Source organism: Halichoerus grypus, chromosome 9 (assembly GCF_964656455.1).
Source record: "Halichoerus grypus chromosome 9, mHalGry1.hap1.1, whole genome shotgun sequence".
Classification (NCBI taxonomy): domain Eukaryota; kingdom Metazoa; phylum Chordata; class Mammalia; order Carnivora; family Phocidae; genus Halichoerus; species Halichoerus grypus.
Genome location: NC_135720.1, coordinates 32,020,491 through 32,047,855, shown reverse-complemented (window position 1 = coordinate 32,047,855; position 27,365 = coordinate 32,020,491). Strand labels below are relative to the sequence as shown.

Here is a 27,365-nt window from a genome sequence, read left to right as displayed (position 1 = left end):
TAATAATATCATCTCTACTTTCTCTGTTTTTCACTTTTAGGTACTACCTTCCTTTTAAAAGGTTAACTATGTAGTAGCCTTGATTATATCTGCAATATCTCTTTGCCTTGTAAAAGAGCATAGCATGTTCAATCTTGGGGATTAGGGTGTGAAATCTTCTCTGAAACCATCATTCTGCCTACCACATCCCTCTACTGAATTTTTCATTACTGCTTTCATGTTTTTATTTCTAAGAGAACCCTGAACATTATTTCTCTTTTTGAAAGTATAGCTTTCTTTCTTATTTCATGGATACAATATCGTCTTTTCTGAAGCTCTCACTGTTAGCTGTGCCTGTGTGTGTTTGTGTTTAACTCTTCTGTTTCTTTCATTGTTTCCTTTTCAATCAAGTTTTTCTTTTCCTCTTTTCTTTTCTTATTTGTTTTGGTCTTCGTTTTTATGTTGGATTTTATCTTGCTATTCTCAAATGTCTGGTAACCATTTGTTCACATTTGTGAATACGGCTTGTTCATCTTTTCTCATCATTGCTAACCTTTATGTCTGCCTCTGTGATGAAAGCTACTTTTCCTAAATTCTTCCAGATTATGAGCCTTCTATCGAGTGGGAGGTGAGGTGGATCTTGCTGCTCCATCTTCAGACTTTAAACCAGTTTCACTTTATTTAGCCTCTGCCTGTCCCTCCTACCTTCACCTAATGGTGCCTGGTGTTTCTGAGTCTGGGACCTCTCTGGAGTCCTGGGGAAAAATCACTTACTGTTTATCATTGTGCATTGATGACTCATAGAGCACAATAAAAAATATCTGTTTGTCTGACCTAGTCTGTGCTAGGTACCTCTTCTGTGTGCTTCTACCATCTAGCTCAGAGACATCAGATAACTTCTTTTTTTTTTTTTTAAAGATTTTATTTATTTGAAAGAGAGAGAGCATGGGAAGGAGGGGCAGAGGGAGAGGGAGAGAATCTCAAGCAGACTCCCTGCTGAGCACAGAGCCTGGCATGGGCTCAATCTCATGACCCTGAGATCATGACCTGAGCCGAAATTAAGAGTCGGACTGACTGAGCCACCCAGTTGGCCCTCAGATAACTTCTAAGCATTGGTTTCCTTATTTCCTCCACTCCTACAGGCAGTTGCAGGAAGAAATGCTTTGATTCTTCATTCAGAGGACTGGAGAGTTGTCGGTGTGATATGGAATGCAAACAGAGAGGCGACTGCTGCTGGGATTTTGAAGACACTTGTGTGGAATCAAGTATGGATTCTGAGGATAAGTTCATTATAGCATGTTGGTTGTGCTGTCATTAACGCATGTCCAAATGCTCACCATACACCTTGTGTATTGGTTTGTTAGGGCTGCCATAACTCAGAAACTGGGGGGCTTAAACAACAGAAATTCATTTCCTCAGTTCTAGAAGCTAGAAATCCACGATGCAGGTTTCATCAGGGTTGATTCTTTCTAAGGGCTGTGAGGGAGATCCATTCCTTGCCCTTCTCCTAGCTTCTGGTGGGTTACAAGTCATTGGCTGTCGTTGGCTTTTGGCAGCATAACCCCAAACTCTGCCTTTGTCTTCACGGAGAGTTCTCTTGTGTCTTCATAGTCTTCCCTGTGTTTGTGTGTGTGTGTGTGTGTGTGTGTATGTACATGTCCAAATTTCCCCTTTTTATAGGAATATCTGTTGCACTGGATAGGGACCACTCTAATGACCTCATTTGAACTTGAGTATCTACAAAGATCTCTTTCTAAGCAAAGTCACATTCATGGCGTTGGGGGGCTAACACTCCAACATTTTAGGGGGACACTATTCAACCCATAACACCTTGTGTACAGGATTATCGTTTCCCCTTTTGCAGTACTAAACACAGAGTCCACACTTGATTTGATTGAGGTTGAGGAATAATGGTGTCCAGTAGATGAAATGCTGTCTATGTTGCTGGGAATACGAACGTCACAACGCAGTTTCACTACGGCTCAAGTTAATCATCTTGTTCAGTTTCCTTTGCAGTGGTTCTCAGATTTCAGGGTGCATAAGACTTACTTGGAAAGCTGGTGATTCTTGGTGATTCTGATGCCAGTGCTCCACAGAACACAACTTGAGAAACACTGTTCTCTGGGTAGAAGAGACAGTTCTCAATGTTTAATCTTTTAAGACATCAGTGAAGGCATGTAGGTACGGGGGTGGCTAGCGGTTCAAAGAGTAAAGATTAGAATAGTAGAGCTTCTTACATTATATTTTCTGAAAAGGGCAGGGGGGAGGGGATAACTTAGTGTAGATAAGATCTGTATTCCCTTTACTTAATCTCCCCAAATCTTTCCTAAGTAAGTGATAAGTAATGGACAATGAAGAACTCTATGCACAACAGAAGCACGCAGCAGTCACCTGTCGACCGCATTTGTCTAAGCACAGAGCTGATGTTGATTTTAGACACTGATTCCTAGCAGATGGCACTAGGAAGCAGTGATGGGATAGCCTCGTGCTGTTTTAGCACTCATGTTTATTTACACTGATCTCATACTGAGCACGTAGCCTGGGAGAGCTGCAGAGGCTCGGCGGAGGCTCACCTAGCACTCCGTACCCTCAGCTGGGAGGTGCCCTGGCCTGCCTGCATTCTTACAGACCTGACCGTGTTCCTGTTAATTCTGCTCTCACGGCCTCTTCCTTCCTGCCTGTCCTTAAATGAAAGTGCTCTTGGGTGGCCACCATCACTAGTGGTTCATCTCCGTTGGGAGCTCCTAATTTTGGGTGGGAATAGAGTCAGTGTTCAGAGTTTCTCCAAAGTCAGAGGTGTACCTGCCAGGTAGACCAGAGCTGCAACTTACAAAACTGCATTTCTTTCTGCCACTCATGCCAACTGAAGAAAAGTGATGGGTTGTGCCTTGTTTGTATGATGTATTTTCATTTATTAATGCAGAGAAGCCAAGAGTTGGCCCTTACAATAATACAGGGATAAACGTCTGGAATTTACATTTGCTGTTGGATACTTGGGTATACGTTAAATGCTGGGAACTGAATTGTGTGATTTTACAGCTCGAATATGGACATGCAATAGATTTCGTTGTGGGGAGACCAGACTAGAGTCCAGCCTTTGCTCTTGTTCGGATGACTGTCTGCAGAGGAAAGACTGCTGTGCTGACTACAAGAGTGTTTGCCAAGGTAAGCAGAGGAGGTTGACCCATTCGCCTCTCTGTGTTCAGTGACCCCAGAGCTGGCTGACCCAGGCTGCATAAATTAAAACAAGTCAGAGACAACATGTTTACTGTGGGAAGAAATGTGGCTCGTGCATTATAGAGAGAGGGAGCTCATAGCATAGATACTATAGAAAAGAAGAGAAAGATTAAATTTCCATATTCATCGATAAGGCAAGGTCTTCTCCAATCCAATGACTATGCTAGAAATGTCTGTGGTTTGAGATACCAGATGGCAGATCCTAAAGTTAAAACATGATGAAAGAGAAATTTAATAGAAACAACAGTAATTGTTGTGGTGCCTGGGTGGCTCAGTCATTAAGATCTTAAAACTTACTATGTTTAATTTTTCCCAATTGAAATCAATTATTCTCATTGGCTGCTTCTGCCCCCTCCCAACACACACAATAACAGAAGCGGGGCGCCTGGGTGGCTCAGTCGTTACGCGTCTGCCATTCGGCTTGGGTGATGATCCCGGGGTCCTGGGATCGAGACCCGCGTCAAGCTCTTTGCTCAGTGGGAGGCCTGCTTCTCCCTCTCACTCTCCCCCTGCTTGTGTTCCCTCTCTCTTTGTGTCTCTCTTTGTCAAATAAATAAATAAAATCTTAAAAAAAAAAAGAAACAACAGTAATTGTTATAAGCAGTGTTGATATTTACCACCACTGTTAAATGGGTACTTTGATGGAGTTAATTTTATCATTTCAGTTTATTTTTCAAAATAAATGTAAATGTTTTCTCTAAGGATTCAATACTTTGTTTAAAGATGTTACATGATTTTTGCTCAAATTAAATCTTCAGGCCGTAGTTTGAAGGCATTTGAATAACTTTTGTGCAAGAAACCAGCTAGTCACTTTTACGTTTTAAATTTAGAATTTTAAAACCTTTATGATATATTTCTAGCATATATAAAGGAGAGAATTGTATGGTGATTTCCCTACATGTCCAGCACTTAGCTTCAGCAGCTATCAACTCATGGCCAGTCTTGTCTCCTCTTGACAAAGTATAATTTTCAAAAAGATAAAAACATGATTCTCATAGAAATGTAATGTGAACATATCAAAAAGTAAATAGCTCATTCATGAGATAATCATCTGGACTGTCCAGCTGGCTCAAAGAGAATGAAAGAGACTAAGTATACATACAACTGAAAGAATGTTGGAATGAAGTTATAAATAGTGTAAATTCTGGTGGGACAGAAAGGATTTGCATTTCTGCATGACAATTTTTTTGCTATCAGATAAGAATCACTTATGTTGCTATTATTTTTCTACCAATTAACTGCTACTGTTACTGTGTTATAAAATGAATGGTAAGGAATAAGCCAGATAAAGGTATATACTTCTAAGTAATTAGATAATTCATAGGTGGGCTTTTTAGATAATCCCCAGGATGACATTAAAATGAAGTTTAGTGATCAATCTTCCTTTTGCTTATTTTCAAGTTTTGGATTGTTTTTTTCTTAACAAAATATACTCTTTATTCACCCCAACTTCTCTCCCCAGATTTTAGATGATTTCTAAGCAAATCCTAGAGTTACTATCATTCATCTGTAAATATTTTTAGGGTGTATCTAAAAAGGTAAATATTTAACAAAATTACAATACCATTAGTATATCTAAAAACATCAATTGTTGTTGATATCATCAAATATCCAGTGTTCTAATTTTTCTGTTGTCTCATAACATTTTTAAAAAAGATTGTTTGAAATAGGATCCAAAAAGATTCCATACATTTCAAGTGGCTTCAATACTTCAAGTCCTTTAAAAATAGCTTCTCTTTCTTTTTTTCCCCTTGCAATTTACATGTTGAAGAAATGGGGCCTTTGTCCTGCAGACTTTTCCAGTTAGTTTTGCAAATTGCATCTTAAGCAGTTTGTCATCTCCTGTATTTCCTGAAAATTGGTAGGTAGAATTTGAGGACTGTTCAGATTCAGGTGCAAAGTATTATTTATTTTGCAAGTATACTCTGTAGATGGTGGTATTACTTCCATCAAGAAGCACATCTTGTCTGCTTGTTGCTTTTTCTGGAATGTTAGCCATTGATGATCATTGCCTGTATCTATCAAGGGATACAAGTGATGATATTTATACTCTATCATTTCTACTTCATTAGTTAGTTGGAATGTTCTATAAACAGAAACATTCATGAAGTAAAATTTTTTTAGTTAAGATCTTCAAACTTACTATGTTTAATTTTTCCCAATTGAAATCAATTATTCTCATTTACTTCTTCTGACCCCCCCCACAATGATTTCTTTTATCTTTTCTTTAGTTGGTATATCTATATTTATTAAACTCATTTTTTTTTCTAATTGTCTCTTTCCAGCTAAAAGAATCCCCTTTGTTTTTCTTGGGAAAGATGAGCTTCTTGGTATTCAGTCTGTCCAAACCTCTGGGCAACGCTGATCTTTTCAACATGCGGAATAGCACTTAACATGTTCTGGAAGAATTTAGTCATTGGAATAACATGAACAAAGTAGTTTGGAAAGATCATGTTCATTGAACATTTGTTTTTCTTTTCTTTTCTGTGGTGCAGCTGTCTAAAGATTTCAATCTTCTTTTTCAGGAGAAACCTCCTGGGTGAAAGAAGACTGTGGCACAGCCCAGCAGTCTCAGTGTCCAGAAGGGTGAGAATACGGGGAGTTTTTATCCTCCTTTAACATGGAATGTAGCTGAGAAGCCAAGTGGCATTTCCTCCACTTTATATTTTAGAACAATACACTTAACCAACGATTAGGATTCTTGGTGGCTTCAAACTCAGACTTTTGTTCACATCATTGTTTACAAAGCATTTTTAATTAATTTTTTACATTCATGTCTTGTAACAGTGACTTAAAAAAATGGTTGAAGTATTAAATACTAGCATTCTCAAGTTCCTCTGGTCAGGACTAGGATTTAGATCTGAATTACTCCAGCCAGAACTCTTTCCTATGAATATCCTGGAACTTTGAATTTATACTTAACTGAGGAAAGGGAAAGAAGTTTGCCCACGGAAGGCCTCACAAGGAAGAGTGGATGAAAAGGACTTTATCATGTGTACATGGGTGAGGAAAGCATGAGGTAAAACCCCTCACCCCACCCCTCCCATGCCTCTCCTCCACACACTTATAATGGCTGCTACTGGACCTTTCCCAGTCCTGGAAGCATGCCCCACATCACCTTCCAGTCAGGGTGGATTTCCCCTCCAGTTACCCCTTTTGCCCTTCACCGACTTCATTCTTTTGGCCCAAGCAGTGGAAGGAAGTTGGTGAGGTAGGAGAAAAATGGAGTATCTGGCTGTAGGAAGAATTGGTGGAGTCATTTTTAGATAGCATTATTTTATTTAAAGAATGTGTGTAGATAATGTCTGTTTTTGTACCATGCTGCTTTGGTTTACCCCAATCCTCAGATCCAGCTGCCCTGTCCAGTGGCTTTTGGGTGAGCAAAAAATTTAGAATAAAAAGGATACTTGAGTTTGAGTCCTGGTTTTGCCTATGGGACTTTAACTGTAGTCAATTCTGTGAGCTTCACCTATAAAATTATAGTAGTAGTTGTAATAATAATAATAATAATAATAATAATAATGCCAAGTTCAGAAGATTTCATGTGATAGGGTTAGCCCGGTGAGGGGTATTAAGGAGGGCATGTACTGCATGGATCACTGGGTGTTATATACAATGAATCATGGATCACGGCATCAAAAAAACAAAAACAAAAAAACTTTGAAAAAAAAAAAGATTTCATGTGAGAATTAAGTCAACATCTTGATCCCATAGATCTTTGACCTCGTTTTTAAGCTGCAAGGTTATTCTGATGGCATATTTATGAATATAAAAGTTTTAACGGCCTTATGCTAATGAATTTATGAAGTATAAGTATTTCCAATGCAAACTGCAATGCAGCACTTGAACCTCTTGATGAGTTTTCTATATATTGTATGTAAAAAAAATCCCAATTTTCCATTTTATTTTTTTGAGGTATAATCTATATATTGAAATGCTAACATTTATGTGTACAGTATAATGAGATTTGGAAATTCAGAAACCCATGCAACCCAGAGATAGAGTATTTCCAAGACACAGAATGTTTCCATCACCCCAGAAAGACACCTCATGTGCTGATTTCTATCACCATAGATTCCTGTTCTAGAATTTCATATAAATGGAATCATCCCATATGTTCCCTTGTGTTGTTGTTCTTAATCCAACGATTTGAGACTCATAAATGTTATTGCATGTATGTACCATATCTCTCACATGGGCTTTTGCACAGCACATTTTTTTCTGATTAACACATTGGTCCCATTCTCTTTTCATATTATTTCTATTTGTTCTTTAGGGCCAAGTTCACACGTCTGTTTTCACCTTACAAAGATCAAATCTGACATCCCCTATGTAGTTGAATAGCATCCTGTAATCAATTCTAACCTTTAACCACCCCCATTTACTTCTCAATTTCATCCCCTAGATTAGGGCTGTAATTCCTTCATGCCTTTATTTTCAATATTTAGCAATAATGTCTGACTCAAATATTTGTTAAATGAATTACTCTACAATAACTGTATATTCTGGGAAACCATATAGACCTGTCCTCCAGACTCTCCTCACAGTTTCTTTTACAAATGTGTAATTAGATGGCCAGGCTGATATTTTTCTAGCTTTACTCAAGCACCTTGAAAAACACGGAAATTATTTTTCTTATTAATAGTTTGTATGGGGGGTGCCCAGGTGGCTCAGTCGCTTAAGCATGAGACTCTTGATTTCAGCTCAGGTCATGATCTCTTGGGTAGTGGGGTTGAGCACCACATTGGGCTCCATGCGTAGCAGGGAATCTGCCTGAGATTCTCCCTCTCCTTCTCCCTCTGCCCCTCCACCTATTCACGTGCACTCTCTCACTCTCTTTCTAAAATAAATAAATTAAAAAAAAAATAGTTTGTATTAGCATTCAGAATTTTCTCCACAATAATAGTGGATATTGTTAAGGACTACTCCAATCAAATTTCTTGGAAAAGTGTGTTTTTGCTTAAAAATTTATTTTTCTAATTAAAAAAAATTTTTTAAATTAACATGTAATGTATTATTTGTTTCAGGGGTACAGGTATGTAACACCCACTGCTCACCACAACACGTATCCTCCCCGATGTCCACCACCCAGCCACCCCATCCCCCCTGCTTAAAAATTTAGATGTGAAGCTGCTTGAGCACAGAGCTTCACATACTCAGTTGCATGCAGTGTATTTGGAATTTAAAACAAATGTTGGTGTTTATAGCTGTTGTTCATAATAACTCCAAAGTGGAAATTACCTAAATGCCCAGCAACAGTAGAATAACTAAGTTGTGGTTTATTCATTAACTGGAATACAGGACAGCCATGAGAATGGATGATCTACAACTACATGTAACGGTATGGATTGATCTCAAACATAATGTTCCATAAAAGAGGCCAGGCACAACGGAATACATACTGTGTGATTCCGTTTGCGTGTAAATATAAATACAGATACAGGCATAATCAATCTGTTGTTTTAGGTCAAGGTACTGCTCACCCTTGGTGGGGTGTGGTTTGCAGAGGCTATTGAGTGGAAAGAAGCTCGAGGGGAGGATTCTAGGGTGCTGGTATTCTGTTTCTTGATCTGGGTGATCGAGTTCACAGTGGAGTTGTTAGGAAGTTAGGAAACATTAATCAAACTATACATCTGTGAAATGTGTGTGTGTGGGCATGTGTATATAAAATATATACAAATAAAATTTTAAAAGTGAAAAAAAATTAAACAAAGAAAAGACAGCCTCTGGCTATACCCTAAGAGTTACCTTCCATTACTTTAGCTTAAATACTGATATTAAAAAAAAAAAAGATTGTAATGCTTTTGATGTTAATATTAATATAGCGAGATATTAGAATAAAGAATCAAAAGGGTAGAACTTTAGAATAATAGAAAACCTCATAAGCTATAGAGTTCCTAAATTTTGTATCATAATTATATCCAAAATGCGGTAGAGGAATTGTTACTTTTACGATTTTTGAGTTTGAGCCTTGTATTCAGGAATCGTTGCTCTTGGCTCTTTAGCAAAGTCAGGTCCATGCAAGGTCTGCAGTTAACAGCTCCATTTCTGGGGATGTTTTGTTAATGCTCTGCTTGCATGCTGCTGACCTCTATTGAAAAACTGCAATTAATTAGCGCCATGTATACTCACCACTGTAAAGTGCTAAATATATTTGAGGTAAGGCAATGATACTAATGTTCTATTATGGTGATTCCAAAGTATTAGGTGAGTGGGTTGGGGCTGAGTTATGAGAGGTTGAGTAACTGCTTAGAGTTCAATAGCTAATAAAGACTGAAGGTAAGGGATTACTGACCTACTAACATTACTAACATGCTAATTAGGGGTTCCTTACTGGAAGTACTGATTCTTAAAGGAGATAACAATTTTTATTTTATTTTTTAAATTTTTTTAAAGATTTTATTTATTTATTTGAGAGAGAGAGCATGCGTGAGAGCACAGGAAGGGGGAGGGTCAGAGAGAGAAGCAGACTCTCCGCTGAGCAGGGAGCCCAAAGCTGGGCTCTATCCTGAGACTCCAGGGATCACGACCTGAGCCAAAGGCAGCCGCTTAACTGACTGAGCCACTCAGATGCCCCAGGAGATAACAATTTTTAAAAAGAGAAAGAAAAAAATGACCCAGGACATACTGTACTTTCTAAGCATTTTCTAATTTAGAGAATTGTAAGTAGCACAGAAAAGTGTCTATTTTTTTTTTACAATCAAAATAGTAGACTAATATTTTGTTTTCCATTTTCAGATTTGAACTGCCACCAGTTATTTTGTTTTCCATGGATGGATTTAGGGCTGAATATTTGCAAACATGGGACACCCTCATACCTAATATTAATAAACTGAGTAAGTCTTCCACAACTGTAGGCACACAAAGGACGAGGACACTAGTTAGCCAGTCTGTAGATGGGTACCTTCCTTCCTGATCTTCCATATTAGTCGTTTGCCTTCTCCCAGGTCCTCCGAAGATCCTGAGGAATTTACCACTCATGGGACCTATTTTCATACTTGTTGGCTCCTCCTTTTTTTGTAGCATGTTCATCTTTTGGTTTATTGTGATTTGTTTTGTATTTGAATGTAATTTCCATCTTATGGAAATCTGTCCACATACACTATCTCGAAAGTGGTGTTTGTCAGACTTGGGTTCTGAATCTTAGCAAGAAGAACGTGACCAGCAGGGACAGGATCCTGAAGGAGCCTGAGTGGCAGAACAGAGCCAGCACACACCAATGCTCCAGAAGGCAAAAAGTCTAGTATCTTTGTCTGGTTCTGGAAGTAAGCTGCCTGGAACCTGGTTCCACTGCTTATTAGCTGTGAGACCGTGGGCAAGCTTACCTCACCTACTGGTGCCCATTCTCTTGAGTCGTAAAATGGTCACTTCCTACCTGATGGGAATACTGCGAGAACATAAATGTTGTACACACTGAATGATTTTAAATTATTATTATAATTATTGGTTTTATTGTCATCTTAATCAGGACGTTACACTTCTATTTAGGACACTCGGCCCTCGTATGATGTTATAGTTATTAATAAAGAGAAATTAAGTACCTAAGGACACAGAGCCAAGAAGTATCAGAACATGATTAGAGCCAGAGGGTCAACTCCTGGGTCTATAGTCTTCACTGCCCCACAATTCTTTCTTTCTTCCCCCTTCTGCCAGACCCTTGTTTGCCTCCAAGGCCCTCAAAGTTTATCACAATTTTACTGGTGTCCTGTTTTTATTTTTCTCCAAATTATTAAAAAATAACTGTTTGGGCCTGAGTAAGTCCATTTCCTTGTCTGGGTCTCAATTTCCTTACTTGTAAAATGAGAGGATTAGCTCTAATGATTTCTACTGTTTATTCCAGCTCTAAAATCCCATGATGGACTGCTTCCCCTCTAACACGAGGTGCTTTGTCACTTCAGCTTTTCTCTCACTCTCTGAGGCAGATCCTTAGCAAAAACGTCGAGAGTTTGGGGTTATGACAGAACTGGCTCCGAATTCAGGACTTGCCATTGAAGTGCTGAGTTACTTTGGCCCGGAAAGTTAATTAACACCTCCCACAGTTTCTATTTCTTTATTTGCATTTTCCTTGATAATCTGGATATCAAATTCTGTATCCAAAAGGGAATTTAGCTAGCCAGGCTGAGCTGAACCCCTTTTGAAGTGGAATTATTTGATTTGCTCATCCCACTCAGAGTTGGAAATGACACCAGTGGAAATACTGGGCATGGAGAGTGTTCCCTTTCTAAGGTTTAATACGTATTTTTTAAGTCACACAGACAAGATTTTAATCCTTTAATGTGTAGACATCACTAACTAGGTCTACAAGGCAAAATGGGCTGTTAGCTTTCAGGAGGCCTGATTAAGAGTAGATGTAATAAGACTTAGGATTAGGACCTCCTGGGAATGGTAGGCTTGAGGTGAGTTACGTGAAAACAGGCATCACGTTAAGGAAGTACAGACCCCCATCTCCAGTGTCCCATCAGGCTCCCTGGGTTGGGTGACAGTGACAATGGTCATGGAAACTGAGCATGAACTCATACCACAGCACCATGAGTCATATCTGTGATGGTTAAAAGGACTCAGACTCAACTCTAGTGAGCGGGTGAGATCATTGTCTTGTCTGAGTGTGGGTGGGAGCAGAAAAAAAAGGTGTCAGGCCCAAGAACAGGGAACTGTCAGGTAAGATAGAGGTGATTTGGCTTGAACTACAAGTCAGGTTTCCTGGAAAACTGGGTGAGAAAGTGGGGATAGAATAAGACTAGTAGAACTGGCCGGCAATGTTTGCAGTTTTGAAGATGAGAGTTAGCAAGGTTTACATTCATGAACAATAGAACTCTTAAATTCTCCACAGCAGACGCCATTTGCTGTCTGCCCCCTTCTCCTCCTCTTTCTTCTTTTTAATTTTATTGTGGTAAAAACACTTAACATAAGACCTAACCACTTGATAGACTTTTAAGTATGTAATGCAATATTGTTCTCTATAGGCCCGATGTTGTACAGATCTCTAGAATTTATTCATCTCACGTAAATGAAATTTTATACCCACTGATGAGCAACTCTCCACTTTCTCCTCCCCACAGACCTTAGCAACCACCATTCTATTCTTTGCTTCTATGAGTTTGAATCTTTTAGATCTCTCATGTAAGTGGAGTCATGCAGTATTGGTCTTTCTGTGACAGGCTTATTTCATTTAATGTCCTCAAGGTTCATCTATATGGTTGCATATTGTAGAATTTCCTTCTTTTTTAAGGCTGAATCAAGTTCCATTATGTGTATATATTACTTAAAAAATACATTTATCTGTCAGTGGACATTTAGGTTGTTTCTACATCTTGGCTATTGTGAATAGTGATACATTGAACATGGGAGTGTTAATATCTCTTGAAGATCTTGATCTCAATTCTTTTGGATAAACATCTGGAAGTAGGATTCCTGGATCATAGGGTAGTTGTATTTTTAATTATTTGAGGACCCTCCACACTGTTTTCTACAGTGGCTATACTATTTTGTATTCTCACCATCAGTATACAAATGTTGCAATTTCTCCATGCCCTTGCGAACACTTGTCTTTTGTGTTTCTGATAAGAGCCATCCTAACAGGTGAGCAGTGATAACTCATTGTGGTTTTGATTTACATTTTCCTGATGTTTAGTGACATTGATCATCTTTTCTTATACCTATTGGTCATTTGTAGGTCTTCTTCAGAGAAATGTCTATTCAAATCCTTAATGCATTTTTAAGTGGGTTATTAGTTTTTTTCTAGAGTTGTAAGAGTTCATTATGTATTTTAGAAATCAATTCCTTGTTAGATATATGGTTTGTAAATATTTTCTTCCATTCCATATGTTGTTTCTGTTGATGGTTTCCTTTGTGCACAGAAGCTTTTTAGTTTGATATAGTTCCACTAGTCTATTTTTGCTTCTGTTGCTTGTGATTTTGGTATCATATTCATGACATCATTACTAAAACCAATGTCATAAATCTTTCCTCCTCTTTTCTTCTAAGACTTTTACAGTTTCAGGCCTTATATTTGAGTCTTTAGTTCATTTTGAGTTAGTTATTGTTTATGGTATAGAAAGGGTCCAGCATCTTACTGGAAAAACTCGGTTTTTTCATTGTGGAGTATGATGTTAGCTGTGGGCTTTCCATATATGGCCTTTATTATGTTGAGAAAATATCCCTCCCTTTCTAGTTTGTTAAGAACTTTTATCATGAAAGGGTATTGAATCATATTAAATGCTTTTCTGCATCTGTTGAGATACGATCATGTGATTTTTATCCTGTATTATATTAATGTGGTTTATAACATTAAGATTTTTGCATCTATGTTCATCAGGGATATTGTCCTGTAGTTTCCTTTTCTTGTGGTGTCTTTGTCTGGCTTTGAATCAGGGTAATGCTGTCTTTGTAAAATGAGTTTGGAAGTGTTTTCAATGTTTTGGACGAGTTTAAGAATGATTGGCATTAATTCTTCTTTAAATGTTTGATAGAAGTCCGCAGTGAAGCCTTCTAATCCTAGGCTTTTCTCTGTTGAAAGGTGTAGTCGAACTAAAGATTTGTTAATTTTATCTTTTCAAAAAACCAAGTTTAATTTTCGTAATTTTTAAAATTATTTTTCTATTCTTTATTTTATGGTTGCTGTAATCTTTATGGTTTCCTTCCTTCTGCTAACTTTGGGTTTCATTTGTTCTTTTCCTAGTTCCTTGAGGTGTAAAATCAGGTTGTTTATTTGAAAGTCCTTTTTTTAATGTGGGTGTTTGTTGTATACACTTCCATCCTAGCGCTGCTTTTGCTGCATCTGTCGGCTGTTGCACCTGCTCATCCATTTAGTTTTCTGCTCTTTCTTATAGTTTATAGTTACTTGGGGTATGTGTTTATTCCATTTGTATTTTCAGATTTTTTTTGGTTGGTTTTTTTAAGGAGTAAATTACACAAATGATAAACTTTTAAAAACAATATTAAAATGTAAATAGTAAGGAAAATACGTATATAATAGAATAACAACAACCAACCAACAAACAATAAAACTCTTTCCGGATCTTTCTAAGCTTATCTCTGCAGAAGCAACTACTCTTACTGATTTAGTGTGTGTCCTTCCAGAATTATACTTTTTAGTTTTAATTTGGATTATTAAGTTCTGGAAGAAACAATGGTAGAAGATTTTGCTTTCTGTGAGCTGTTCTCTAACAGCTCTAGTTCAAAGGCCAGTGATCCAAATGGTAGCCTGAGTCATGGATAGTCAGCACGTGTGTCCTGTTTGGAATATTTTCAATAAGGAAGTGTCATGTTCTTCCATTACCAGTAGCTTAGTTTATATTTTATTTTATACTCAATGCCTTAGGCATTTAAGAATTTAATTACATTACATTACATTAATTTAATTACATTAATTACGTGTATGAAGGAAATAAAAACAGAAACTGACTTTATATTTCTATTTACTTTGTATGTTTTTCCCTTACTTAAATTCTTTTCATTGTATAATGAATTGGATCTCATTTTATTTTCTTATCATATGACTTAACAATAATAAATGTATCTTTCTCCGATTGAGGATGGGATTTATTTATTGGTAGTATTAACTAAAGAAAGAAAAAAAGGTTATTTTAATCTTTAATTATACTTAGGAATCAAATCGCAGGGCGGGCCTCAAACTTAGGTACACCAGAACCACTTGGGATGCTTGCCACAAATGTAGTTTTTGTTTGGTTGGGTTTTTTTTGAACTCCCTTTTTCTTCACCTTCCACCTACCCTTGCATTCCTACCAGAGTCCTATTTAGTAAACTTAATATGGAGCCCAAGAAGGTTCTGAAGGAGGTAATCCCAATATGAAGGTTTCATATTGGAAACGCTGCATATTGGACCAACTCCAAGCCTATTTGAGCAAACATGCATTATTTTCAGCTGCAAATTTTGGATTTGGGCATGGGAAATTTCTTGCCTATCACTGCTGGAGAGGGAGCAGCAATGCTGCAGTGTTTCTGACCTCCTTCAGCAAGATCATTGCACAGACCGAAAACAACAGAACATTTGAAAGCAAAATTGACGCCACGCTTTGTGGAAAACAGATCACAGGAAACTGCAGTGATCCAATGGAAACTGTACTGAAAATAATAAGTAGTAAAGTTAGCTCCTTTGGTAAATGTTACTATGTGACATGGGCCTATGCTCTGATACAAGTCAAATTCCTTTTCAGCTACCTAGATAGTTGTATTGACTTTTGTTCTATTGGATACTGTCGTACAAGAACTATTAGCTGAGATGCAAATGTGATCTAGAAATTCTCATCCTAATGACCTGGATCAGAAAGAGGGGAGCAGCAAAAACAAAGCTGGTGGCAGTGTATAATTTAGGGTGCGCTTAGCTGAGAGGTCAGCAAGCTGTGGCCTGTGGTCAAAATGTGGCCCACTCTGTTTTTGTGTGGCCTGCTAAATGCTAAGAATTGTTTTACGTTCCTAAATGATTGGGGGAAAAAAAAAGAGAACATTTTGTGACATGTACAAATTACGTGAAATTCAAATTTCAACGTTCATAAATATAGTTTTATTGCCATGCTCATTTGTTCACATAGCATCTGTGGATGCTTTTGGGCCTCAGTAGCTGAGTTGAGTCATTATAACAGAGACTATATGCATCTACAAAGCCGAACATATTTATTATCTGGCCTTTACAGAAAAATGTAGATTTTCCTTGATTTGGTTCACTTCTCTACTAACAACTGACATTCCTTGGGAAGGAGGAATTGTAGGCATCAGAAAGATTTCAACCTCTTTCCATCTTTAATCCACTCTTCAGTTAGTTTTTTATTTCTCTGGAAAATTTTATGTTTAAGTTTTTACTTATAAAAAAGAACTTATGAGGAAAAAAATATTTTTTCCCTCCATGGGGAAAGCCTGTTTTTGTTTTTACTGGAGGCTCAGGTGGCACATGATGGTTCATAAAATGGCTTCAGAGGTAGGGGCTAGAGAGGAGACAAAAAATAACCTGGGGTGGGAAAGAAAAACAACCAGGAGGAGGTAAGAGCTGGCTGGTTCCTTCTCAGCCTGATTTAGGGGAGGGAGGTGGTGCCTCTGAACAATATGATGGATCCCTTCCTTCAACCCACATGGTAGCTGTGGGGGTCCTTCGAGTTGGAGTCACTCCAGTATGGTGGTGGTGGGGGGTCCCCACTGTTGATGGGCGCCAAGGTCCCCTTTGCCCCCCACCAAACAGCCTAGGTCCTCTCTTTGGGACTGTGGGCTGCCTGGGTCCGGGGGTGGGGGGAGCTCCTGCCACCACCACTGGAGATAGGGGCGGTTTTGTGGGCGCTAGGGCTTCTTAATTTCTCACTATGCTTTGTTGCAGAAACATGTGGAATTCATTCAAAATACATGAGAGCTGTCTATCCAACCAAAACCTTCCCAAATCATTACACTATTGTCACGGTAAGTGCTTGGCCCAGGGGCAAGACTGACAGGCCATAGACAGGCAACTGGTCACCACAGACACACTGAGGCAGGAAGTGGCTGAGCCCATGCCACACATTTCACAAGCACATGTGTGACAGTCCATGGCTACTTAACTCAGGCTAGGAAGTGGCATCTCGTTGCGAGCCAATCCAGTGCTCTGGGGTGTTAAGTATGAATGAATGTCCCAGCAATAGGCTAAATTCACCTGTGTGATGGGTCAGGATAGCTTCTTGGATGTGAGAAGTACCATTCTCCTCTGATCTTTGGATTTGCCTCCACTTATCTGAAGGCCTGCTGGGAATGGTAGGTTATATGTGAGGACAGCCACTTTGATGTAGGAAATTTCTTTTTTTCCTAATCTTTTCATTGTATTTAACTTGACAAAGCCATCTGTTTTAAATAAATTCATGCTGGCTAGATCCCTTTGGATAAAGCAAGTAAAGCATACATGAATTCTCATGTATGATAAGACATAAGTGAAACGATCAAAATGAACTCAAAAGAAAATAAAATTATTTAACATTTATAGATTTAGAACACATCTTTAAGGAGTTCTTTACCTCAGCCTTTATTACCAAAGGATATTGTGTCTTTACTACTTTGTATTTATTTTTTTATTACTATGGAACAGTAACTATAACATTTAAATTTTAACTCTTAAGTAATAATATGTAATGTATGCATGCCCGCTTGTGTGTGTATGTACATACATATATATATACACATTTATACACGTGTGTGTGCATCCATATATATACTTGCAGACTTTCCTAAATATTCAAATTGCACAGCTCACGTATTCCCACCTGAGGTCTACCAAGGTGACACTCTGACTTTCATGTTGTAGCTCTCATACAGTAAACAAATGTTGTTTCCACAGTCTACTGCCTATTTAGGGTCATATTTTTCACATGTTTGTGCTTTTTGTTGATGATTTTTAAATCGCTGTTTACAATAGGCCTCAAGTGTAGTGCCAAAGTGCTGTCTAGTGTTCCTAAAAGCAAGATGGCTGTGATGTGCCTCATAGAGTAGATATATATGTGTTAGATAAGCTTCATTCAGGCCTGAGTTATAGCGAACCAATGACATATGTTACATAAGGTATCTTTAAATGGAAACAGACAAAAGCAAGATTATGTATTGATCATCAGACAAAAGTGTTGTGACTAGAGGCTTGCGAGAGCCTATCCCTGTATTTTCCCTAGCTGTAGTGGTTCAGTATTCACTAATTCAGTGTTTGCAGCAACTTTATAGAACATAATTATCACAGACAACAGGGAAATGCAAATAAAAACCACCATGAGATATCACTTTACACCTGTCAGAAGGTCTAGTATCAAAAAGACAAGAAATAACAAGTGTCAGCGAGGCCATGGAGGAAAAGGAAACTTCATCCACTGTTGGTAGGAATGTAAATAGGTGCAACCACTGTGGAAAAACAATGTGGAGTTTCCTCAATTAAAAATAGAAATACCATATGGTCCGGAAAGAAAGAAAGAAAATGAAAGCACTAAATTGTGCTTTCATAAATGAAACCCCTAGGTTTATTGCAGTATTATTTACAATAACAGCCAAGTTATAGAAGCATTTAAATGTCCGTTGCAAATGGCAAGATTTCTTTTTTTACGGATGAGTAATATTCCATTGTATATGGTATATATGGACTATTACTCATCTATAAAAAAGAATGATATTTTGCCACTTGTGACAAGGTGGATGGACCTAGAGGGTATTATGCTAAGTGACATAAGTCAGACAGAGAAAGACAAATACCGTATGATTTCACTTATATGTGGAATCTAAAATCCAAACAAATGAACAAACTAACAAGCAAAAACCAAAATAACAGAAACAAAATCGTAAATACAGAGAACAAACTGGTGGTTGCCAGAGGGGAGGGAATTGGGGAGATCAACGAAATAAGTGAAGGGGATTAAGAGATACAAACTTCCAGTTATAAAATAAATGAGTCACAAGGATGAAGAGTACAGCGTAAGCAGTAGAGTCAACAATAAGGTCATATTGTTTTATGGTGACAGATGGCAACTACACTTACCATGGTGAACACAGAATTGTCAAATCACTATGTTGTACACCCGAAACTGCTGTAACATTTATGTCAACTATACTTCAATAAAAAAGAATGGACTATATATGCATATATACATAAATGTACACGCACTGTATATATAACACATGTATAACATACATAAGAGCTATTCATTTACCATATATATGTATATGTGTCCATATAGAAATGCTCTAAAGTAATGACTCTAAAATCTACCTAAAAGTAATTACAAATGCATGGGATATCATAGGCATTCAATGAAATGTATAGAATAAATAAATATGTGTGATCAGATTGAAGGACTGATTGGATTGATTGTTGGGTGGAAGGGAAGATGGTTAGAGACTAGGCAGGCTCCCTTCTAAAGTGCTGGTAACACACTTTAACTCCTTAACCCAAGATATTTGATATTTAAAAGCTTCCAAGTAGCACATTTCTTGCTATTTTTGCCAACATAACTGGTGGCTGACCATTATTTATAATATCGGAAACTTTAACAGTAATTAATCACATAAGAGTTACATTAACACCATCAGCACAAGCCATCTGCCTAATTTCATTCATCTGCTGCTCTAGACTATGATGGAGCCAGAATACCTACACATGTATATAAATACCCGTACTTATACCTACCCCTGTACCTACACTTACACCTCTACCTATGTATATACATATACACATATGTATATATTTGGTATTTGGGTTCAGATCCAGGGGTTTTATTTTGAAAGGCGTATGACATCTTTCCAAGATATGAGTTAGAGATCTTATGCTATTTCAATTTATGAGTTACAGATCTTATGCTATTTCAATTTAAATATGTTTTATTGATATATTATTTTATTCTAAATCTTTTTTTAAATTATTGTTTTAGGGATTATATCCAGAATCCCATGGCATCATTGACAATAATATGTATGATGTAAACCTCAACAAGAATTTTTCACTTTCATCAAAGGAGAAAAATAATCCCGCTTGGTGGCAAGGGCAACCAGTATGTAACATTCTGCACGTGACACCAAAATTATCTCCATTTTCCAGTGTGATAGTGGATCACTCTTCTCTCTCTCCTTTTCCATTATCTTTCTAATGTCTCAGGCTGGAGGGTGGTGAGAAGGTGTTTCACCACTTATAATTTAATTCTTCTAAGTATTTATGATTGCTCACCTAACTTGCCTTCTGTTAAAACTAGGATGTAGTATTCTAAACATATCAATGTAGAAACTTCTCAGAAGGATTTTCTGTTAATTTTTTCCCCTCATTCTGTTTTATGATTCTTTAACAGGGAAAGATTTTACCAATTTTACCAATTTGAAAAAAAAATGGTCTTTCCTACTACCTTACTGTGTTTTTGATTTTCGAGGTAGATCCCTGGGTAATTAAATTTTGCAACTGTTAATATTGTTAACTGTTGATATTGTTTAGTTTCTAAAAAATGGCACCATTCCTACCAGTTCTACCCAAACTAATTATTCTCTTGACTTCCACTTATCTTAAATTTTCTCTTCTTACAGATCTGGCTGACAGCAATGTATCAAGATTTAAAAGCTGGTAGCTTCTTTTGGCCTGGATCAGATGTGGCTATCAATGGCTCCTATCCTTTCAAATATATGAACTACAACAGGTAGTGAAGTGCTTGCAGAGATGAACCCCCCTACGCAGGCATGATTGGGATGTTTTTGGTCTTAATCTTGATAGTAATTCTATTTTTCCAGTTGTTTGGGTCAAAAATCTTGAAGTCATCATGGATTCCTCTCTCTTACAACCCTCATCTGGTCAGTCGGTAAATGCTTGTGGCTCTAATTCAAAATATATGCAGTCTGAGAACTTTTTGTTATTTCCAGCATTACTCCTGCGGTTGGAGCTACCATCATCTTTTGCCTATATTACTGCACTTGCCTCTTTACACATCTCCCTGCTTCTATTCTTGTCTCCTATCATCTATTCTTAATCTACCAACCAGAATGATAACTTAAAAAAACAAGTCCACTTACGATACTTCTTTGCACCAAAAACTTCTATGGCTCCCTGTCCCATTCACAGTAGGGCCATATTGGTATGACCCTAATCACCCCACTGTGTCTCAGACATCCTCTCCCACTATGCCACCAGGTTCTGACCTCCTGGGTGTGCCTTAACACACCTGGCTTGCTCTACTTAGGGCCTTTGTGTGGGTTGTTCCCTCTACCTGAGATTACTCACCCCATGTATCTGCACAGCCCACTCCCTAACCCCCTTCAGGTTGTTGCTCAAAAATTACTTTCCCGATATCGTCGTAGCCTGATCAAACTAAGATTTCAAATTCCAAACCATCCCCACCCTAGTTTTGCAGTGCCCTTATTGTGCTCTTCTTTTCTCCATAGGATTTGTCACCTTGTGATACACTATGTAATTTATTTATGTATCAGATCTATTGTTTATTATTTGTCTTCATGGAATATCATCTCTAGAAAGGAAAGCATCTTTGGTTTGCCCACTGATAAATTTTGTTTAAAATGAACTAATAGTGTGTGGCAATAGATGCTCAATATAACATAAATGTATGAATGAATGAAGTAAATAAAAATAAATCAAACGAATGGATAATAATTAATGATCTTTTACTTCAGTTGGGGGAAAAATTGAAGGAGGGAATGATAAGAAGGAAAGAAAAAATATATATTTAATTTATATTGAGACAAATGTATCTGTATATAAGTATTGAAAACAGGAATCCCTTTGAGTAGTATTGAATCCCCTTCAGTATTCTGATCACATGTGAACACAAAATGGAGATCTAAAAATATCAACCTGTCTTCCTGAGTAGGAATATAATGGAATTATTTTTGATTTGATTAATTTTGGAAAATTATTTTTTCTCTTCTTTTCAGAAGTATCCCATATGAAGAAAGGATCTCTACATTGTTAAAATGGCTGGACCTGCCCAAAGTTGACAGGTATTATCTAGTATCAGAAAAGTGCTGGCACCCTGGGATATTTGTGGGTATAAAATGAAATATTTCTTTACTGTAACTGACCATTTCTGAAAGAAACCTGGCTTTTTTTTTTTTTTTTAAGAAATTTTCAAGAATTATTTTCTCTTGAGAATGTGATGGGCACTATGGGGCAATAAAGATAGAGCCAGTACCAGAGAGTAGAGGCAAATCACAAAACCAGGGACAGACTGGAGGCAGAATGGAGAGCGGATCTGAAACTTTGTTATGAGGACGGACTCATGGAGCCCAAGGTGCCGGAGCAAGGCCCTGGCAACCACGTGGAGTCAGAGGATCCCAAGAGAGCAACAGGTCAACAGAAACCAGACATTTAAAGAAAGAACGAGAATGGCAGAGCAAAGAGTGGGCCCAAAGTCAGAGACTGGGAGGTATAAAGGACTGGGCACAGCAAGAGAGGACTCAGCAGCGAGAGCAAGGCAGATTTTCCTAAGTGAGTCAGAGCCACGCTCACACCCAGGAAGGTCTCACCTACTTCCTGTTAGGAGAACCTCCGCGCTGGGGCCAAGAGGAACCACTGGGCCTGGATGAAGAGGAGCAGGCCAGAGAAAAAGAAGGAAATTGCCACCAAGTTCTAAACCAATACATTTCCCAAATCCAACCTGCAGGTTTATTCCAAGTTGATAATGTCTTTCTCTGTTTCCATTTTACTCCTAGACCTGATTTTTATACCATCTATGTGGAAGAGCCTGATTCTGCCGGACATAAGAGCGGGCCAGTCAGTGCTCAAGTAAGTTTGTTTGATTGAACAAAATGTAAAATGATCTAGCCCTAACCCACAACATAAAATATTCTTGAGTTCCCACTAAATAAAATGCATTTGATATAAACATTAAGACATTAAAATAGTGAACAATCTAAAAGAATAGCTACCTTATTAAACCACAAAAAAATTAAAAGTCTAAAAAAAGATACCTGCTTTATTAACTACATCTTGATTCGTTTGATAGATGTTTGCTGAGGACTTAGATGCAGCACTGTGATTTCATACAGAGGAAGCAGCAAGGCTAGATACTGCATGCCAGTTCAACACGTTAATGTAGCTCATTCCAAGCTAAGTCTCCTGCAAGTTGGTGGTGGACTACCCAGCTTCTATTCATGCCCTGGGTTCCATTCATAAGATCCTTATAATTGGACTTAATATGCTAGTGCCTCAGGCAGAGTTCTTCCTCTCCTCCTGGGCCTCTATTATCACTGAAGTCGACTTTTAAATATTAGTTTTGTCATTATCTAAACCTTATGTTATATTTTACTACAGAAATACAGACCTTAAATATTACTTAAAAAAAGAATAAAGTCATCTGTCTTCTGAAGTCCACAGAAACCTCTATTGTCCTGGACATAATGTAAAGCTGTGAAGGCCTCCATGAGTATGGCATTTTCCTGCCTCATGGAAACTTATTTAACAGTTGTCCTCCGTTGGAATACAAGTATATTTATTCTAGCGCCCTGACTTGTAGTTTATCAGCATCCTTCTTACTTTTTTCCCATTAAACCAAAATGATTCCTTATACAAGGCCCTGCTAAAGTCCTACCACTTTTAACCCTTTTGTCCTTCGCATTCCAACACCGCTTTTGACTATATCCCAGAATTTAACATCTAATCAGGCTATTTTAAGGATGAATGGCTTAGTAACTATCTGAAGTATATTCAACACTTCTTTTCTATTTTAAATTTTTTTTTTTTTTTTTTGAGAGAGAGAGAGAGAGCCGGGGGGGTAAGCTGAGGGAGAGGGACAGAGAGAATCTCAAGCACACTCCCAGCTGAGCGTGGAGCCTGACACAGGGCTCGATTTCATGACCCTGAGATCATGACCATTCAACAAAGAGTTGAATGCTCAAACAACTGAACCACCCAGGAACCCCTCTATTTTTAAATTCTTATCCATACTTGATATAATTAATTGTTTGAGAGGGGACACTATAATCTGCATTTGCCTGACCCCTACTGCCGACTTAGTATTAGGCGCCATATCTTTTTCTTCTATTCAATGCTCTAGTTTGGCCCCCAAATAAATTTTAAGTATAATTTTGAAAGGTGCTGCAAAGGAAAAGATCAAGGTGCCCTGAGAGGTGATTGAGGAGGTCCTAACCTAGTCTATGGTGGAACGGGGACTGGGGCTGGTTAGAAAGTTCTCTGAATAATAAAAAAGAAAAAAATTCACAAATGACCTGGTTGAGAGAGGAGCTGAGCACATAGAGGAATGCACAGAATGGACAAATGAGTAGACAGGCAAATGGACCGATGGTTAGACGAATGGACCGCATGATAATAGTTAAGAATTACAATAGCATTTAACTCTTCTTGTGTGCTCCTCTATGCCAGGCACTGTTGGAATCACTGTGTAGGGACTATCTCCCACCCATGTCTGGAGCACGGTGGCCCAGAGGTGAGGGCTAAGAGGAAGCCTAGAGACGGAGGCAGGCACCAAATCATGCAGGTTCTTGTTGGTCATGTAATGTGTAATGGAAGCACTGAGGCACTTTAATCGGGGAAGTGACATGATCAGATGTGCGTGTATTTAAGGATCAGTTTTACTGTGTGAGAAGAATGGATTAGAGGGAACGGGGGAAGGTGAGGGGAGATGAGTTAGTTTTTACAACATTCCGAAAAAGAGATAATTGTGTCTTGGATTAGGGTAGTGGCAACCATCATGGAAGGAAAGAGATGCATTTGAGATCGATTTGGGAAATAGACTTGGCAAGGCTTGGTAGCAGTTGGGTGATGGGGTAGGGGATCAAGGACAATTGTCAGGTTTCTATCATGAGCTGCTGCAGGTGTTTCCATTTACATCAGTGAGGTGACTAAAGGAGGTTAATTTTGGAGGAGAAGATCATGGTGTGCTTAAGGTGCTTGTGATGTCCAAGTAAAGATGCCCAGAAGGCAATTGAACATGGATTTAAAGCTCAGGAGATGAAGACTGGGCAGCTTGGCAGCATGTAGATGGTGCATGGAAGTGAAGAGGTCCTAGGGAGAGAGGGAAGAGTGAAAATAGAAGGATGAAGACCACACCCCATTTAAAACTTTAGGAGGCAAAACAGATGGAGAAATTGGATGCCTTTAATGCTTTATTACTGTTATTGGTATTTTTAATCACATACTTTAATTCAGAGTTAATATGATGTAATTTGAAAGCAAAAAGTCTATTTTAATTTGTTTGCTCACTCACGCTGTTGAAAGCTTAGTAACCTCTAGATGTTTCAGTCATCAATACCCTCTTGCTTTTGCTCTGCTATCCCTTTAAAGTCTACTTTGAACAGTTTCTGGTGGACCTAAAGTTTTGCTAGGCATTCTTGGGGGTGAAGAAAATGAGGCCATTACCCCGAAACCATGTGGAAGGGGCAAATAAAAGGAATAATGAGTTAATGTATAATGAGTTTTTATTTTAAGAAACCTTAAAAATGTGATAGCTTAAACAATGTTTAAATGGAAAGCAGATTGTGGACTGGTAGAGCTGGAGAGGGCTTTATGAAATGGGGATGTAGAAGGTGGTAGGAGAGAGATTTAAAGTCTGGTGAGACCAGCAACATCTTGATATCAAATTTGTTCCAATAATTCTCTAATATTGAAGTTGAATTAGGCACAGAATGTCCTGACTGGTCCCGAGTAACTTTAAATAATGGTCTAATACTTGAACAAGATTCAGCTGTTAATTCATTATTGAAAAACAAATTATTACATCTTAGACGGAATGAAAAGTTGAAAAAAAAATTCAATTTGGAAAAGAAACCTGAAATTAAGTAAAGAGCAACTTAAGTTGTTGATAATGCTCATGTACTTGATGTAATGATTCTAGAGCGCTGAGGGCCTCCACTTTTGGGGAAGCACGTGGAGGCAGAATACACGGGAAGGATATTGTACCTATTGAAAAGCCAATTATGTTAATGCTGCATAGAGTTTCCTACTAGCATCATCCTCTGCAACCTTGAATTTCATTTTACAAAAAGGAACTTCTGGATCCAAAAAACAGTTGTTTATTGAGGGTCTAGCCATTTAACACATTGTGTCGGAATTGATTTTGCTGTTTCCACAATATCCACTCTGAAAGTGATTGATCATGATTCCATGTGAAAAAAGCAAGGCTTTCTACCCAAACTTGGTTTGCCCCACAGCTGCAAACATTTCTATTCCTATTTATTATCTTACCATCCAAAAAACTGTTCACTTGCTGCCTGTCACAGGGATTTCTTGTTTCTTTCCTTTGTCTGGGCTAGAATAGGGGGTTGGCATCTAGTTACTTTACATTCATAAAATGTGCCATCCATTGAGTGGATACTTTGTGAAAGACTCTATGCTTAGGAAGCATGTGATGAGTTAGGTCGCAGGGTCCCTTCCCTGCAGGAGTTCATGCTTCCTGGCGAGGCAGACACATGCACAGATGATTTCAAATCTGTGGAAAGGCCAATGGTAGCAGATGCCAAGGGGCTGTGAGAGGACAGAGGACAGGGTGCTCTTGGTACAGTTGGGAGGAGTGAGTAGAATGACTGTGAAAGGGGACATAATTATGCCATAACAGGTGGGAACTGTGACTCATGCTCATAAACCAGAGTGCATGGTCACCTTAAGAATAGGAGTCAGACTGGGTATTTACCCCAAAGATACAAATGTAGTGATTCAAAGGCGCACCTGCACCCCAATGTTTATAGTAGCAATATCTACAATAGCCAAACTATGGAAAGAGCCTAGATGTCCATCAATAGATGAATGGAAAAAGAAGATGTGGTATATATCTACAATGGAATCTATGCAGCCATCAAAAAATGAAATCTTCCATTTGCGACGATGTGGATGGAACTAGAGGGTATTATGCTAAACGAAATAAGTCAATCAGAGAAAGACAATTATCATATGATCTCACTGATACGAGGAATTTGAGAAACAAGACAGAGGATCATAGGGGAAGGGAGGGAAAAATGAACGAAGACAAGCCAGAGAGGAAGACAAACAATAAGAGACTCTTAACTCAGGAAACAAACTGAGGGTTGCTGGAGTGGAGGGGGGTGGGAGGGATAGGGTGGCTGGGTGATGGACATTGGGGAGGGTATGTTCTATGGTGAGCACTGTGAATTGTGTAAGACTGATGAATCACAGACCGGTACCCCTGACACAAATAATACATTATATGTTAATAATTAAAAAAAAAAAAAAAGAATAGGAGTCAGGAGGGGCACCTGGGTGGCTCTGTGGGTTAGGCATCTGCCTTTGGCTCAGGTCATGATCCTGGGGTCCTGGAATCGAGCCTCGTATAGAGCTCCCTGCTCAGCGGGGAGTCTGCTTGTCCCTCTCCCTCTGCCCCTCCCCCCTGCTCACTCTCTCTCAAGTAAATAAATAAAATCTTAAAAAAAAAAAAAAAGAAAGAAAAGAATGGGAATCAGGAAAGCAACTCAAGAGTTGATGGGTTTAATAGTAGATTGAGCCAGTTTGAATTCAAGTCCTACTCTGTCCCTTATTAACTGTGGGACCATGAACATGTTACTTAACTTCTCTAAACCTCAAGTTTCCTGGTCTTCCCACCTGGAAATTCCAGATGGTGGAAATAGCACCATCCATGCATGTTACCATGACAATTTTATGAGGTAATGTGCTAAAGCTCTTGACAGTAATTGGCTTGTAAAAGTCTTTCTCAAAAAAGAAAAAAATCTATCATTTTATAATAGTA

At 38.3% G+C, this 27,365-nt stretch overlaps 1 protein-coding gene across 1 annotated transcript in view; it reads left to right on the top strand.

Moving 5' to 3' along the window:
* The first annotated feature begins 2,987 nt into the window (after positions 1-2,987).
* Positions 2,988-27,365, top strand: part of ENPP3 (ectonucleotide pyrophosphatase/phosphodiesterase 3) — a 58,933-nt gene continuing 34,555 nt past the window's right edge. Inside the window, exons 1-8 of the mRNA XM_036120821.2 lie at positions 2,988-3,144; positions 5,742-5,802; positions 9,955-10,052; positions 16,541-16,620; positions 19,590-19,709; positions 20,230-20,339; positions 21,586-21,651; positions 22,363-22,435. Coding sequence (XP_035976714.2) covers positions 2,988-3,144; positions 5,742-5,802; positions 9,955-10,052; positions 16,541-16,620; positions 19,590-19,709; positions 20,230-20,339; positions 21,586-21,651; positions 22,363-22,435 — 765 coding nt within the window. The remainder of the gene's footprint in view (positions 3,145-5,741; positions 5,803-9,954; positions 10,053-16,540; positions 16,621-19,589; positions 19,710-20,229; positions 20,340-21,585; positions 21,652-22,362; positions 22,436-27,365) is intronic.